A 13,678-nucleotide genomic window follows, 5' to 3' on the forward strand; every position below is an offset into this window, starting at 1 on the left:
AAAGGTGATTAGAAGGTTTGAGGAAATGGAACAGGGATGGAAGGATGAGGGATGGCAAGGAGAGCCTGAAAGAGAGAAAAAGGTGGCTATAAATTGTGCTATGCTCATCAGTGGGACACTCAACTTTGCAGAGGGAGTGCAGGAGATGGCTCACCAAAGAGGGAGTGTCCAGCTTAATGCAGGAGACTTGGCAGGTCTGAATTTCAAGATTACACGTTACTAACTTTGTAAAATGCCTTGACCTGCTTATTCAGACTGAGGATTAAACATTAAAAATTAATACCAGTATTGATTCTAGTCTTGAGATTGTCAACTGCAGCAAATTCCATAAATGAGACACCTGAGTAACACTCTTAAGAGACTGTTTGCAGTTGCTAATATAAAGTGGACAAGATTGAAAGAAACAAATTTACAGGCTCTGAAAAGCATTTCAATCAATTGTTTGAGAGAGACCACTGACCTAGCCCCAATAGCAGGTATCTCTATGGGACCACTGACCCTCTAGCAGGCATCTGTATAGGACCTAGCCCCTATAGCAAGCATCTCTATGGGACCACTGACCCTGTAGCAGACATCTGTATGGATCCACTGGCCCTCCAGCAGGCATCTATATGGGACCACTGACCTAGCCCCAATAGCAGGCATCTCTATGGGACCACTGACCCTCTAGCACAGTTGTCTCCAACTCAAACCCTTAATGGGGCCACATTTTGGATTTGTAGGTATTTGGAGGGCCGCAGAAAAAATAGTTAATGTCTTATTAAAGAAATGACAGCTTGCATGAGGTAAAACTCTTTATAGTTTATAAATCTTTCCTTTAACTGTTAAAGGAAAGATTTATAAACTATAAAGAGTTTTACCTTATGCAAAATTGTCATTAACTATTTTTTCTGCGGCCCTCCAAGAACCCTATTTTTTCTGCAGCCCTCACGTTTAAAGTTTAATATCTTTCCTTTCTCAAAACTGACACATTTCAATCACTATATTGAAAATAAAATCATTTTCCCTACCTTTGTTGTCTGGTGACTTTATTTTTCTGTGCATTTAACTATGTTTCCAGGGTCTTCTTGTCCTTTGACTGGTTTTCTCTCCATCTTCACTTTCTGCCTTGCATCCATCTTTAACATTAACTTAATATTCAATTTTTCTGCTTTCTTTTCAAAATCTGCGTTTCCATGTCTTACCTTCCCTTCTATTTCTCTCTTCTTCTGTCCCTATTTCCATGGTCTAACATCTTTCTTTCCTTTCTCTCTCTCTCCTTCCTTCCTTCCTTCCTTTCCCCTGGTCTGGCATCTGTCTCCTTCCCTTCCCCAACTTTTTATTTCTTTCACCCTGCCCCCTTCTTTCTTTCTCTCTCTATCCATGCCCCCATTCTTTCTATATGTCTGTCTTTCTCTCTCTCTCCGTGCTCCCTTTCTTTCTTTTTTTCTCTCTCCATGCCCCTTTCTGTCTGTGTCCCGTTTCCCTTCTTTCTTTCTGTCTCCCTGTCCTCCTTTTCTTTCTTTACTTCTCCCTGCCCTCTCCCAAGCCACCACCAAAATCAGGGAACAGGCCGCCACCGCCACAATCAAGGAATAGGCTTATCTCGCGATCTGTCCTCGCCTAAAGCAGGGGTCCCCAATCTGCTTCCCTTCCCACTGCCCTCCCCCAAGCCACTGCAACCGGAGGAGAGGAACTTCCGGGCCAGCCAGGCAGCGTTAGAATAGATTGGGGACCCCTGCTTTAGGCGAGGACAGATCGCGGGCCACAAAATAGTCCCTGGGGGGCCGCGTGTTTGAGACCACTGCTCTAGCAGGCATCTGTATGGGACCACTGACCCTCTAGCAGACATCTCTATGGCCCCTACAGCCAGCATTGCTATGGTGAGTGACAGGAACTCTTGCTTTTAGTTTTGCAGTACACGCCTCCTAGAACTGATTTTAAAAGATGAAGAAAATTTCTTTTACCGCTGTTACCTGCAGCTCCCGTGTGTCTTCCTCAGTTGCAGAGGCATGGTATGAGAGCACCTAGGAGAAAAGAGGGTCATATAATGCCAAAGGAAACATCTGTATTCTAGGATTAAAACTACATATCCAAATACTACATGACAGCTGATAAAAGACCTAAAATCCCCATCCCAAACTCCCTACTGCCTATGTTCCCACTAAGCTGAGGAGCACCACTTGTTGATTGTGTGTCATTGGAGGCCCCTTTTCCCCCCAGTACTGAGCCTCGACTGTGACCTCCCCCCCTTAAGAATCCCCTGTCGGACTGTCCCCATGGCAATAACCAAACCCAGGTAAAAAAAACATATTTAAGCCAATTTTCTTACTGCCTTCCATTCCTCTCCCCCCTCTCCCCACCGCAGCATGGCTCGGTACCCCCCACACTCCTCCCCTGCGGCCTCAGCCAGTGGCAGTCCTGATAAAAAGCTGCTTATGGCCTGCACTGGATCTTTCCTCCTAACCTGGCCCTTCCGTTTCTGAGGGAAAAGTCCAATGCAGGCTGCAGGCAGCTTTTCAGCAGAACTGCCGCTGGCTACAGGCTTAATGGTAAACTGTGGGGGAGGGAATGGAAGGAAAAAGTGATGAGGTAAAGGAAGAAAGGAAGGAATTAATAGGGTTGGGAGTTGGGACAGAGGGAGAATTGGATGCTGGTGAAGAGGGGTGAGGGAGAAAGAGGGAGCAGAAGCTGGCGGATGTGAGGTGTGTAGAAGAGAGGAAGTAAATACTGGTGGAAAAGGGATGAGGAAGAGAGAGGGAATAAACACTCATGGAAGTGGGATGGGAGGAGAGAGAGGGGGCAGAAGCTGGTGGAAATGGTTTGGGGTAGGGTGGGGAAGAGAAGGAGAACAGATGTTTTATAGAAGTGGGACGACAGATTCTTAATAGAACAGGAGAGAGGGGGCAAATGTTGGGAGGAGGGCACAGAGAGGAGGGAGAAGATGGAATGTGGGAAGAAATGCCGAATGAAAGGAAAAGGAGGGAAAGGGGAAGAGGAGAGAGGGGAGATGCTGGATGGAAAGAGAAAGGGAGGGGGAATAAGCTGCATAGAAGGAGGAAGACAGAACTATGGATGGAAGAGGGGAGACAAATGAGCAGATATTGGGGGGGGGAGACAGAAAGGAGGGAGATGATGGAAAGGGAAAGAAAGGGCAGATATAGGGGGAGAGAAAGAAGATAGTTAGTGAAAGACTGTGAATCAGGAGAAGGAAAATAGGATTGGGCCTTGTAAACTGCCTTTATGCAGTTATACAACCACACTCAATATGGAGAGCGTCAGGGTGAGGGAAAGAGATGGAAAGCTGCCAGTAGACCATAAAAAAGAGGGAACGTGATCGTAAGAATGAGCTACATCTGGACACAGAGGTAGAAAAATAAGTTGAAGAAAGCAGAAAGGAAAAGGAGGAGAAAAAAATCCTGGCAAGAGACTTAAGTCAGATGAAAGCAGAAACCAGAAAAGTAAATGGCCAGGAAACAAAGGTAGGAAAAATAATTCACTATAAAGTAGTGTGGTATCCATGTTTATGAAATGGAAAATAGAATTAAACATAGTAATATAGTAAATGATGGCAGATAAAGACCCCAATGGTTCATCCAATCTGCCCAAACATACACTCTATAATTCAATGATTTAATTTAAATTGTTCTTTTTCTTTGATATTTCTGAGCCAGAAACCCAGAGTTCTGCCTGGTATTGTGCATCTACTGGAGTCTCCATTGTAGCTCACCCAGCTCATCTAAACCCTCCCAGCCCATCCTCAACTGAATGGCCATATACAGGACACAGACTGTGCAAGTCTGCTCAGTACTGGCCTTAGCTCTTCAATATCTACCATTATTTTCTGATTGAGATCCTCTGTGTTCTTCCCATGCTTTTTTGAACTCTCCACAACCTCCCTCGGGAGCACATTCCACACATCAACCATCCTCTCTTTAAAGAAGAATTTCCTTACATTACTCTTGAATCTTCCACCCCTCAACCGCATTTTCCTTTCTCTGAAATAGATTATGTTCTATGTTAATACCTTTCAATTACTTGAACGGCTGAATCATATCTCCCCTGTCCTTCCTTTCCTCTAGGGCAGGGGTGTCAAACTCAAATCACATAAGGGGCCGAAATCTAAAACACAGGCTAAGTCGCGGGCTGGATTTTTTTATTAAGATACTTATCCCCTTCTTTCCTGACGCACAGCGTGGGCCCCAGCGCCAACAGCGGCTGCTCACAGGACTTCTGTGAGCATTGGATCACACTGCGCGCCAGCAAAGGAAGGGGTTAGTCTTAGTAGAAATATAGGGATACAACCTCTCCAACCCCACGCCGGCTACAAAATAAATAAAAAAGAGACTTTTCCTCTCTTTTAAGTCCCAATTCTTGCTTGCTGTCTAACACCATCTCTGGCAGGATACACATTTCAAATCTGACAATCACAAAATAGAAAATAAAATGATTTTTTCTACCTTTTCCTTGTCTGGTCATTTCGCTTTTAGTCCCAGTTTCTCTTTCTGATTTTGTCTATCTTCTAATTCTCTTTCCAGTGGCTGCTGTCCATTTTTTTTTCTCCTCTTCTCTCTTGCTCCAGTCCCTGTCTCTGAGATATTGATTTTTCCCTTTCAACTTTTCTCCTTTTTTCTTTTCTGCCTCTGTCCACTCAAATCTCACCCTCTTTCTCATCCGTCTCCTTCTTTTTAAATTTTCAGCTACCCATAAATTTTCCATCTTCTTTTATTCTGTAGCCCTCCCATTTCCCATCTCACTCCTTCCTTCTATCTCTCCTCCTCTCAGTCCAACATTTTGCTCCCTCTCATAAGAACAGCTTTACTGGGTCAGACCAATGGTCCATCAAGCCCAGTAGCCCATTCTCACATTGGCCAATACAGGTCACTAGTACCTGGCCAAAATCCAAGGTTCTTCTTCCCTCCTCCCCCTTGATGCTGAACAATGAGATGGAAGGAAAAAAAATAAAAAAAGAGATGCTGCATCTCTCCCTCCCCCTTCCACCCACAGGCCTAACATTTCTCCCTCCCTTCCATCTCCAGATCCAACTTCTCTCCCTTTCTCTTCCCCCCACTCAATCTCTCCCCCTGCCTGCCTGCCTCCCTCCCCCCTCCCAGGTCCCCAATTTCTCCCATTCTCATCCCGTTTCTCCCTTCAAGTATCTTTTTCCCTCTTCCTCCACACTACCCCAGGTCCAACCTCTCTCCTTTCATTTTGCTCTCTTCACAGTCCAGCATGCCTTTCCCTCCAGTGCCAATCCCTCTCTCTTCACAGTCCAGCTTGCCTTTTCCTCCAGCGCCGGTCCCTCTCCTCTCACAGCCCGGCATGTCTTTCCCTCCGGTGCCAGTCCAATGTCACTGCCAAGCCGAGGAATCTGCCAGCCTCAGCGATTCGGCAGTGTTGTACATGGCTCCCCCTCTTGCTTTTCGTCTGTCTCCAATGACGCACAACTTCCTGTTTCTGCCCGGGTGGACCGTGGCGGACAGAAGGTAGGAGGGGGAGCCACGGACAATACTGCTGCCTCGCTGCCGAATCCGGCAGACGTCAGACTGGCGCAAGAGGGAGGACATGCTAGGCTGTGAGAAGGGGAAGTTCGGGAGCATTGCTGCAGACCACATAAAAAGGCTCCTTCTGATTTCTAATCCCCAAATGCATTACTCTGCACTTCTTTGCACTGAATTTTAGTTGCCAGATATTAGACCATTCCTCTAACTTTGGAAAGATCCTTTTTCATGTTTTCCACTCCCTCCCTGGTGTCTACTCTGTTACAAATCTTGGTATCATCCCCTCTCCGCAATTTGAGCCCCCTTCTACCATTCCGTAAGCTTCTGAAGACCTGGCTCTTCTCCAAAACGTAACCCCGTCCCTTTCCTGGCACTCTCACACCTAACCTCTCTTCTCTCTTACTTATATAATTCCACTGGAGTTCCGTTCCTTCCCTAACCATGTAAACCGTGTCGAGCTCCATCTGCGGAGATGATGCGGTATATAAACCCAAGATTTAGTTTAGTTTAGTTTACCTTTTGTAAAGCCATGTTGCCTCGGATCCTGTAACCCATTAGATTCAAGGAAGTACACTATCCTTTCTTTCAGCAACAATTCCATTATTTTTCCAACAACCGAAGTGAGGCTCACCGGCCTGTAGTTTCCTGCTTCATCCCTGTGACCACTTTTGTGAGTAGGGACCACATCTGCTCTTCTCCAATCCCCAGGAACCACTCCTGTCTCCAGAGATTTGTTGAAGAAGTCTTTAATAGAACCTGCCAGAACCTCTCTGAGCTCCCTCAGTAGCCTGGGATGGATCCCGTCCGGTCCCATCGCTTTGTCCACTTTCAATTTTTCAAGTTGTTCATAAACACTTTCTTCAGTGTGTTCTTCATAAACACTTTCTCGTGTGTACCTGTGCCAGACATTCTCGGTCCTTTTCCAGGATTTTCTTCCATGAACACAGAACAGAAGTATTAGTTTAGCATGTTTGATTTTTCCTCATCACTCTCCACATATCGGTTTTCAGCATCTTTTAGTTTAGCAATTCTATTTTTCATCTTCCTCCTTTCACTAATATATCTACAAAAATTTTTTACTTTTTTAGCCATTTGCTCTGCCACCTGCCGTTTCTCCAGACATCTCTCTCTCTTGGCTTCTTTCAGTTTCACCCGGTAGTCCTTTCTATACTCCTTTTCATGGGTTTTTTTTTATATTTCACAACGCCAACTCTTTTGCCTTTATTTTCTACGCCACTAGTTTAAAGAACCAAATCGGTTTCCTTTTTCTGTTTTTTTTAAATTTTCTTCAAGAGTCTCTGCCCAAGATGCAGCCACAGTTCCAGTCAAGTGTGCTTTAAGCGAAATCGGCAGCTGCTTGCTGCGGGCGATTTAAGTGGAAGAAATGGCCATTCGAACCCATCAAGCGATAGAAGACTTGGACGCTGGCCAACCACAGCGAGGCACAGCAGTCAGGACAAAAAAATGATTAGACAGACAGAAATCATTGGCCCTCTCCAAATAATGGAGTAAGACTCTCCAGACATCCAATTTGCGTAAGATCTGATCTTTGCGCTCCGAACCTGTGGAATGAAATGCGGGCAACTGAACCTCCTGGTTGACATGAAAGGCCAAAACCACTTTCGGCAGAATGGAAGGTACAGTACGAAGACCACCACCTGTGTCCTTAATATGGAGAAAAGTTTCCCTGCATGAAAGAACCTGAAGCCCCGATATATGCCATGCCGAGAAAATGGTGACGAGAAAGACAGTTTTGATCATGAGATCTAGAAGAGAAGCATCCTTTAGTGGTTCCAATGGGGCCTCTTCACGTTTGCAATAACTCATCTATTATGTGAGCTCCAGTTCACATCTGCTAGAATCCTGAACTCCTCCAAGATGATCCTCCCCTCGCTAAAAGGTGTCAGATACAAACGAATATTCAGCTCATTGTTCATGTACATCACAATAAAAACGGGAACAGCCTCCCCAAAGACACTAGATTAGAACCAAACTACGTGAGTTTCAGAAGAAAATTGAAAATATTTCTCTACAAAAGCCACCCATCTGCAGGATGATCCTTATAGACTTCCCAGACCTACCTAGTTCCTACTGCTATAAACTTATTGCATACTCCTCATGCTGCTTTTCGTCTCCTAATTCCCGCAATGTCTTATAAGTAAACTCCCCTTACCGCGTCGGATCTCGTTTGTAAACTCTTTCTTCATTGTAATCTGCTACCACGGCTATTCTGTGTGCTCCCCATAGGTGTATGGGATCTTGTGTAATTGCAAATCACCTTGAACCTTTATAGGCATACATCGATCCACAAATCCTAGATTAGATTAGAATTCTCACTCCCTGCCTGCTGGTTCACCTGTGCTGGTCTGAAGGGCACTGTAGAACACCTTTTTTAATGTTTCTGTGCCATTTTGTTTAATTGAAGCAGCACGTCAGAGTCAGATTAGCAGTTAGCTTAGGTTTAGGGTCACATTTTATCTGTATAGAGACTAGACTCACCTCCAGTGTCACCATCTGCTTGGCCATGGCCCTCTCCACAACCTCGTACATCTGTGTGTTCTGGATTCCTAAACCACAAAAGATGGCAAATGCCTCCAGAAACTGCTCATCATTCCTGTTGAAGGACTTGATCTTGCCAGACTTCTCCTCAATCTTGTTCTCTAGTTGGCAAACTCCTACAACATACACACAAACACACACCTGCCATTACACCCAGTCATGAAGGACAGCCATAGTCCGGAAAGTTAGAATTATTGCAAGTATCAAGGTTTTCATTCAGTTTCAATTTCTAGAGGTCAAAAAAATGATTTGCTTCAAATTCAGAAGTGTTCATAGCCTTACTTGAAAGAAGCGTTCACATATACCTTTGTTTTGAAACTTTCCACAGGTTCAAACTAGTTTATCTCCCTTCTTCAGCAGGTAGAAGACTTTGTTGGAAAAGTGCATGTGAAAACGTGAAGATGCCATCCACACACGCAACTTTCCTTTCCTGAACTAAACACGGACTTGATATGCCTTGCTCAAAGTCCACACACTGGGCCATTTTCAGATGCTTTTCATTCACATCAATTGCTTTGAAAGTTGACAGAGGTTGATGGCTTAAATAACTGTTATAAAAAAAAGATGCTGGCCCACCACATGCAACTAATTAAGTACTGAGGCCACAATTAAGAAGAAATTTGATGACCTGAATATGTGAACAGTGGAGGAAATGAAGGTTGGGGGTGATATGATTCAGACATTTAAATATTTGAAGGATATTAATAAATAAGTTTTTTTTTCTAAAGCCAGGAAGTGGTAGAACTAGAGAGCATGAATTGAGACGGTGGTGGTGGTGTGTGTGTGGACTTAAGTCCGGGAGTACTTTCTCACAGAGCAGGTGGTCTTGTGGGAGGTGGTGGAGATGAATACAACAACAGAATTCAAAACGTGTGGGATAAACACAACAGTTTCCTATAAGGAAAGAGAACAGAATCACTTCGGTTGTTGGAAAAATAATGGATGTGTTGCTGATAGTGTACTTCCTTGAATCTAATGGGTTACAGGATCCGAGGCAACATGGCTTTACAAAAGGTAAATCGTGCCAAACGAACCTGATTGAATTTTTTGATTGGGTGACCAGAGAGCTGGATCGAGGACATATGCTAGATGTAATTTACTTGGATTTCAGCAAAGCCTTTGATACAGTTCCTCATAGGAGGCTGTTGAACAAACTTGAAGGGCTGAAGTTAGGACCCAAAGTGGTGAACTGGGTCAGAAACTGGCTGTGGGACAGACGCCAGAGGGTGGTGGTTAATGGAAGTCGCTCGGAGGAAGGAAAGGTGACTAGTGGAGTCCCTCAGGGTTCGGTGCTGGGGCCAATCCTGTTCAATATGTTTGTGAGTGACATTGCTGAAGGGTTAGAAGGAAAAGTGTGCCTTTTTGCAGATGATACCAAGATTTGTAACAGAGTAGACACCGAAGAGGGAGTGGAAAATATGAAAAAGGATCTGCAAAAGTTAGAGGAATGGTCTAATGCCTGGCAACTAAAATTCAATGCAAAGAAATGCAGAGTAATGCATTTGGGGATTAATAATAGGAAGGAACCGTATATGCTGGGAGGAGAGAAGCTGATATGCACGGACGGGGAGAGGTACCTTGGGGTGATAGTGTCCGAAGATCTAAAGGCGAAAAAACAGGGTGACAAGGCAGTGGCTGCTGCCAGAAGGATGCTGGGCTGTATAAAGAGAGGCGTAGTCAGTAGAAGGAAGAAGGTGTTGATGCCCCTGTACAGGTCATTGGTGAGGCCCCACTTGGAGTATTGTGTTCAGTTTTGGAGACCGTATCTGGCGAAAGACGTAAGAAGACTTGAGGCGGTCCAGAGGAGGGCGATGAAAATGATAGGAGGCTTGCGCCAGAAGACGTATGAGGAGAGACTGGAAGCCCTGAATATGTATACCCTAGAGGAAAGGAGAGACAGGGGAGATATGATTCAGACGTTCAAATACTTGAAGGGAATTAACGTAGAACAAAATCTTTTCCAGAGAAAGGAAAATGGTAAAACCAGAGGACATAATTTGAGGTTGAGGGGTGGTAGATTCAGGGGCAATGTTAGGAAATTCTACTTTACGGAGAGGGTAGTGGATGCCTGGAATGCGCTCCCGAGAGAGGTGGTGGAGAGTAAAACTGTGACTGAGTTCAAAGAAGCGTGGGATGAACACAGAAGATTTAGAATCAGAAAATAATATTAAATATTGAACTAGGCCAGTTACTGGGCAGACTTGCACGGTCTGTGTCTGTGTATGGCCGTTTGGTGGAGGATGGGCAGGGGAGGGCTTCAATGGCTGATGGGTGTAGATGGGCTAGAGTAAGTCTTAACAGAGATTTTGGCAGTTGGAACCCAAGCACAGTACCGGGTAAAGCTTTGGATTCTTGCCCAGAAATAGATCAGAAGAAATTTAAAAAAAAACAAAATTTAGCAGTGTTAAGATATTAACTGGGGAACAAGGCCAGTGCCGGGCAGGAAGACAGGTCAAGATCAAGTGTGTATTCGTGGTGCGACATCATACCTTGCTTTGGGGCTCATATTCAAAGCACTCAGCTTTTGACAGTACTTTGGTGTGTCTTAGTGCTTTGAAAATGAGCCCCAAGGTCTTGCACTTTTTGTCTGAAGTGAATCTGGCAGTCTAAAGACAGGTCAGCACCAGAAATCTAGCCAACATTTTCCTGTGCTGTGGGGAGTGTGAATGTTGTGGGTTGTAAGTAAGGCCTTGTAGTGTTGCTGGGTGTGTGTATCGTTTGTCCGTGTGGGGCTTGTTTTTGAGTGAATAAGGGATATATTCGGGCCCTAATCCTTGAGTATTTATTTCTACTTTTCACCCAGCCCATTCCCAACTTGCTTTCTTGAAGGTGACTATCCATTTCTCACTCCACTTCCCGATGCTGAGGATGTGACAGAGCGGTTCCTCCCTAGCTCCCCATCCAGAGAAGAGGAACCCGTTAGTCTATGGCTACCAATTGCCCAGTCCCTTCCCCTCTGCCCCATCCTAAAGTGAATGCACCCTGGCATATGTGCACTGAGACCAGTCCCTCCCCCATCTCCCCATCCTGACAGGTGAAGACTTACCTATGACTTTATTCTTCTTGCCATTTTTAATAGGTGTACAGAGCAAACTTTGCACGTTTGGTCGTTTATTCTCTGCCTTTTCATTCTAGTAATAAAAAAAGGGCAGAATCAGAAATGTTTTGTGGTTATTAGATCTCCACGTAGGCAGCTTCTTCTCCCTCTCCTCTCTACCTGTCTTGGACCTTTTGGCCCAGATTCTGTATAGGATGCCCAGTCTCAGAAACTGACGGGTGTCCTATACAGAAATGCGCCTAAGCCCACCTAAAGTGAACCCGATTCTCTAACCCATGTCCATGTTACAGACGCCGGTTAGAGAATTGAGTTGCAAGCAGATGCTGTTGCGATAAGTTTAGTGGCTGCAGCCACCTGTCTCCCCCCCAAACGATTGCCAGCAGGAAGGATGCCCAAGCCCTCCTGCCAGAAACACCCCACCGGTAGATCACACCATCCCCCACCCAATCCCCCTCCCCACCTAACCTTTTAGGAAAGCTGGCTAGACGGGTCTTCCCTCCGACCGGCAAGCCTGCCTCCATCTGAATAAGGCAGGCCTGCCCCTTCCTGGTGCATTGTGGGATGCACTGGGGAGGAACCTAAGGCTTGATTGGCCCAGGTGCCTAAGGCCCCGCCCATAGGTGGGGCCTTAGGTGTCTGGGCCAACCGTAATCTTCAGTTGGCCCATGCCTAAGGCCCCTCCCATGGGCAGGGCCTTAGGCACCTGGGCTAACCAGAATCGTAGGTTGGTCCATGTGCCTATGGTCAAGGCTTTAGGAACATAGGCCTACCTAAGATCCCTCCTGCCATGATCTTCCAGGGGGAGGGGGGTCCGGTAGGAAGAATTGGGCATCCCTCCTGCTGCAATCTACCAGGGGTGGGGATGTTATGGCAGGATTGGGCATCCCTCCTATTGGCGATCGTTTGGGTGGGATGGGCGGCCGCTGCCACAGCCACTAAACTTATCGCGGCAGGGACATCCCGTGCCGCAATAAACTCAGTGGCTTACAATGTAGGCCAATGTACGTGTCTCCCGCTGGCCTAGGGAGACGCGTACGGCTGCCTAGGTCCGCCTAAGGTTACTTCTGGGGCAAACCATGCCCAGCCTTAGGCGAGCTTGCGCACCTCGCTAGGCTCCCAGAGGCGCTTCCAATGTAGGCGGCTGCCTATGGAGCTTTTTTTTTTTTTTTTTTTTTTAAACGTGCATCCCTGTATTGTTTGGCATGTCAATGAGGGCTAAAAGCCAAATATCCTTCTGCTCATTATGACAGGGGTTGCCATACAACAGATTACAAATAACTGGAAAAGTTGGAGGAGGCTGAATTACAGCTTTTGGTGCAACTCTTTATGCCACATATTCAAAATGGGAAGGATAATTGTCTACAGCAGGGAAATGTTAAAAAATGTCAGGCTATTTTGGAGCCATTAACAAAATATTGCAGATTGAAAGTATTGTATAGAATAAACACAATTTTTTTTTCCCTTTGGTTCATATACGGCCAGGGTGGGGGGATGGGAATATTTTATGATTTCTTTTACTTATGAATAACTATAGGATACAAGGGAGAGGGATTATTCGATATAGTTTAGAATTTGATGATATATTAAGTGTGATTTAAGTATAAATGATTGTATTATATGTTACACTTACTGGGAGCTTTAAAAATGAATAAAGATTAATATAACAAGTTATGGGGGGAAATGATTATTTTATATATTAACTAGCTGATGCCCCGGCGTTGCACGGGTATTTAATTATAGCAATAACACTGTAAATGGATTCAAATAAAGATACTTTATAGTGGTGAATGAAAGTATTTTTTTACAGCTTAATAAAAAGTACAATATTCAAATAATAATGTGAAATATTTGACAAAATGAATACAATACAACTAACGCAAAACGTGATTATAAACAACAATTTTAGTTTCACCTCCTGGAGCAAGAACATATAAATTCTTGGGTGAAGAGACCCCCAGAACATATCACCCCAGTTAGTGAGGGATCTGCATACCAAGTTTCGTTCAAATCGGGCAAGCCGGTTTTGCGAAGGCAGTTTTTACATTTTTTCCATTGACATGAATGGGTGAAATACGATTATCTGTTTGTAGCTCCGCCCACGTGTGCAGGTGGGCCGCGAGACCCCCAGAACATATCATCCCGGATAGTGAGGGATCTGCATACCAAGTTTCGTTCAAATCGAGCAAGCCGTTTTTGCGTGATCGCGGCACATACATACATACATCCGATTTTATATATATAGATTGTGTATTTAAAGTGCCTTTTTTGTAGTGTTTATATCTAAATTAATTGTATGGCACTGTCAAAGTTTGAAAATCAATAAAGATTAATAAAAAATAAAAAAACAACCCCCCTCCCCCTTGCATCCCAATTGGCTGGTTAGTCAGCAGTAGGACATCTACAATCAGGACGCTGTTTATAGAATGCGAACCTTGGGGTTCATTTACGGTGCCAAAACTGGTCCAAAATCCTATTTCTGCCTGGTTTCAGTTTCAGCCAAAGGCTATGGCCAAAAATCGCTGAGTGTTTTCAGTGGAAGCCAAAAATGTGGGCTATGCCTTGTCTGTCTGTCCTCTGAACA

At 44.9% G+C, this 13,678-nt stretch overlaps 1 protein-coding gene across 5 annotated transcripts in view; it reads right to left on the reverse strand.

The window, feature by feature from the left end:
- The window catches only part of PDE5A (phosphodiesterase 5A), a 323,063-nt gene that overhangs the window by 91,212 nt on the left and 218,173 nt on the right, over positions 1 to 13,678 (reverse strand). For 4 of the 5 annotated variants that reach the window (XM_033938157.1, XM_033938176.1, XM_033938166.1 and 1 more), the window contains 3 exons: positions 11,086 to 11,170; positions 7,980 to 8,155; positions 1,947 to 2,006 (listed from right to left, as the gene is read on the reverse strand). In XM_033938157.1, coding sequence (XP_033794048.1) covers positions 1,947 to 2,006; positions 7,980 to 8,155; positions 11,086 to 11,170 — 321 coding nt within the window. The remainder of the gene's footprint in view (positions 1 to 1,946; positions 2,007 to 7,979; positions 8,156 to 11,085; positions 11,171 to 13,678) is intronic. The other variant, XM_033938148.1, reaches the window with a different exon arrangement.

The sequence above is a fragment of the Geotrypetes seraphini genome, chromosome 1 (genome assembly GCF_902459505.1).
Source record: "Geotrypetes seraphini chromosome 1, aGeoSer1.1, whole genome shotgun sequence".
Lineage (NCBI taxonomy): Eukaryota > Metazoa > Chordata > Amphibia > Gymnophiona > Dermophiidae > Geotrypetes > Geotrypetes seraphini.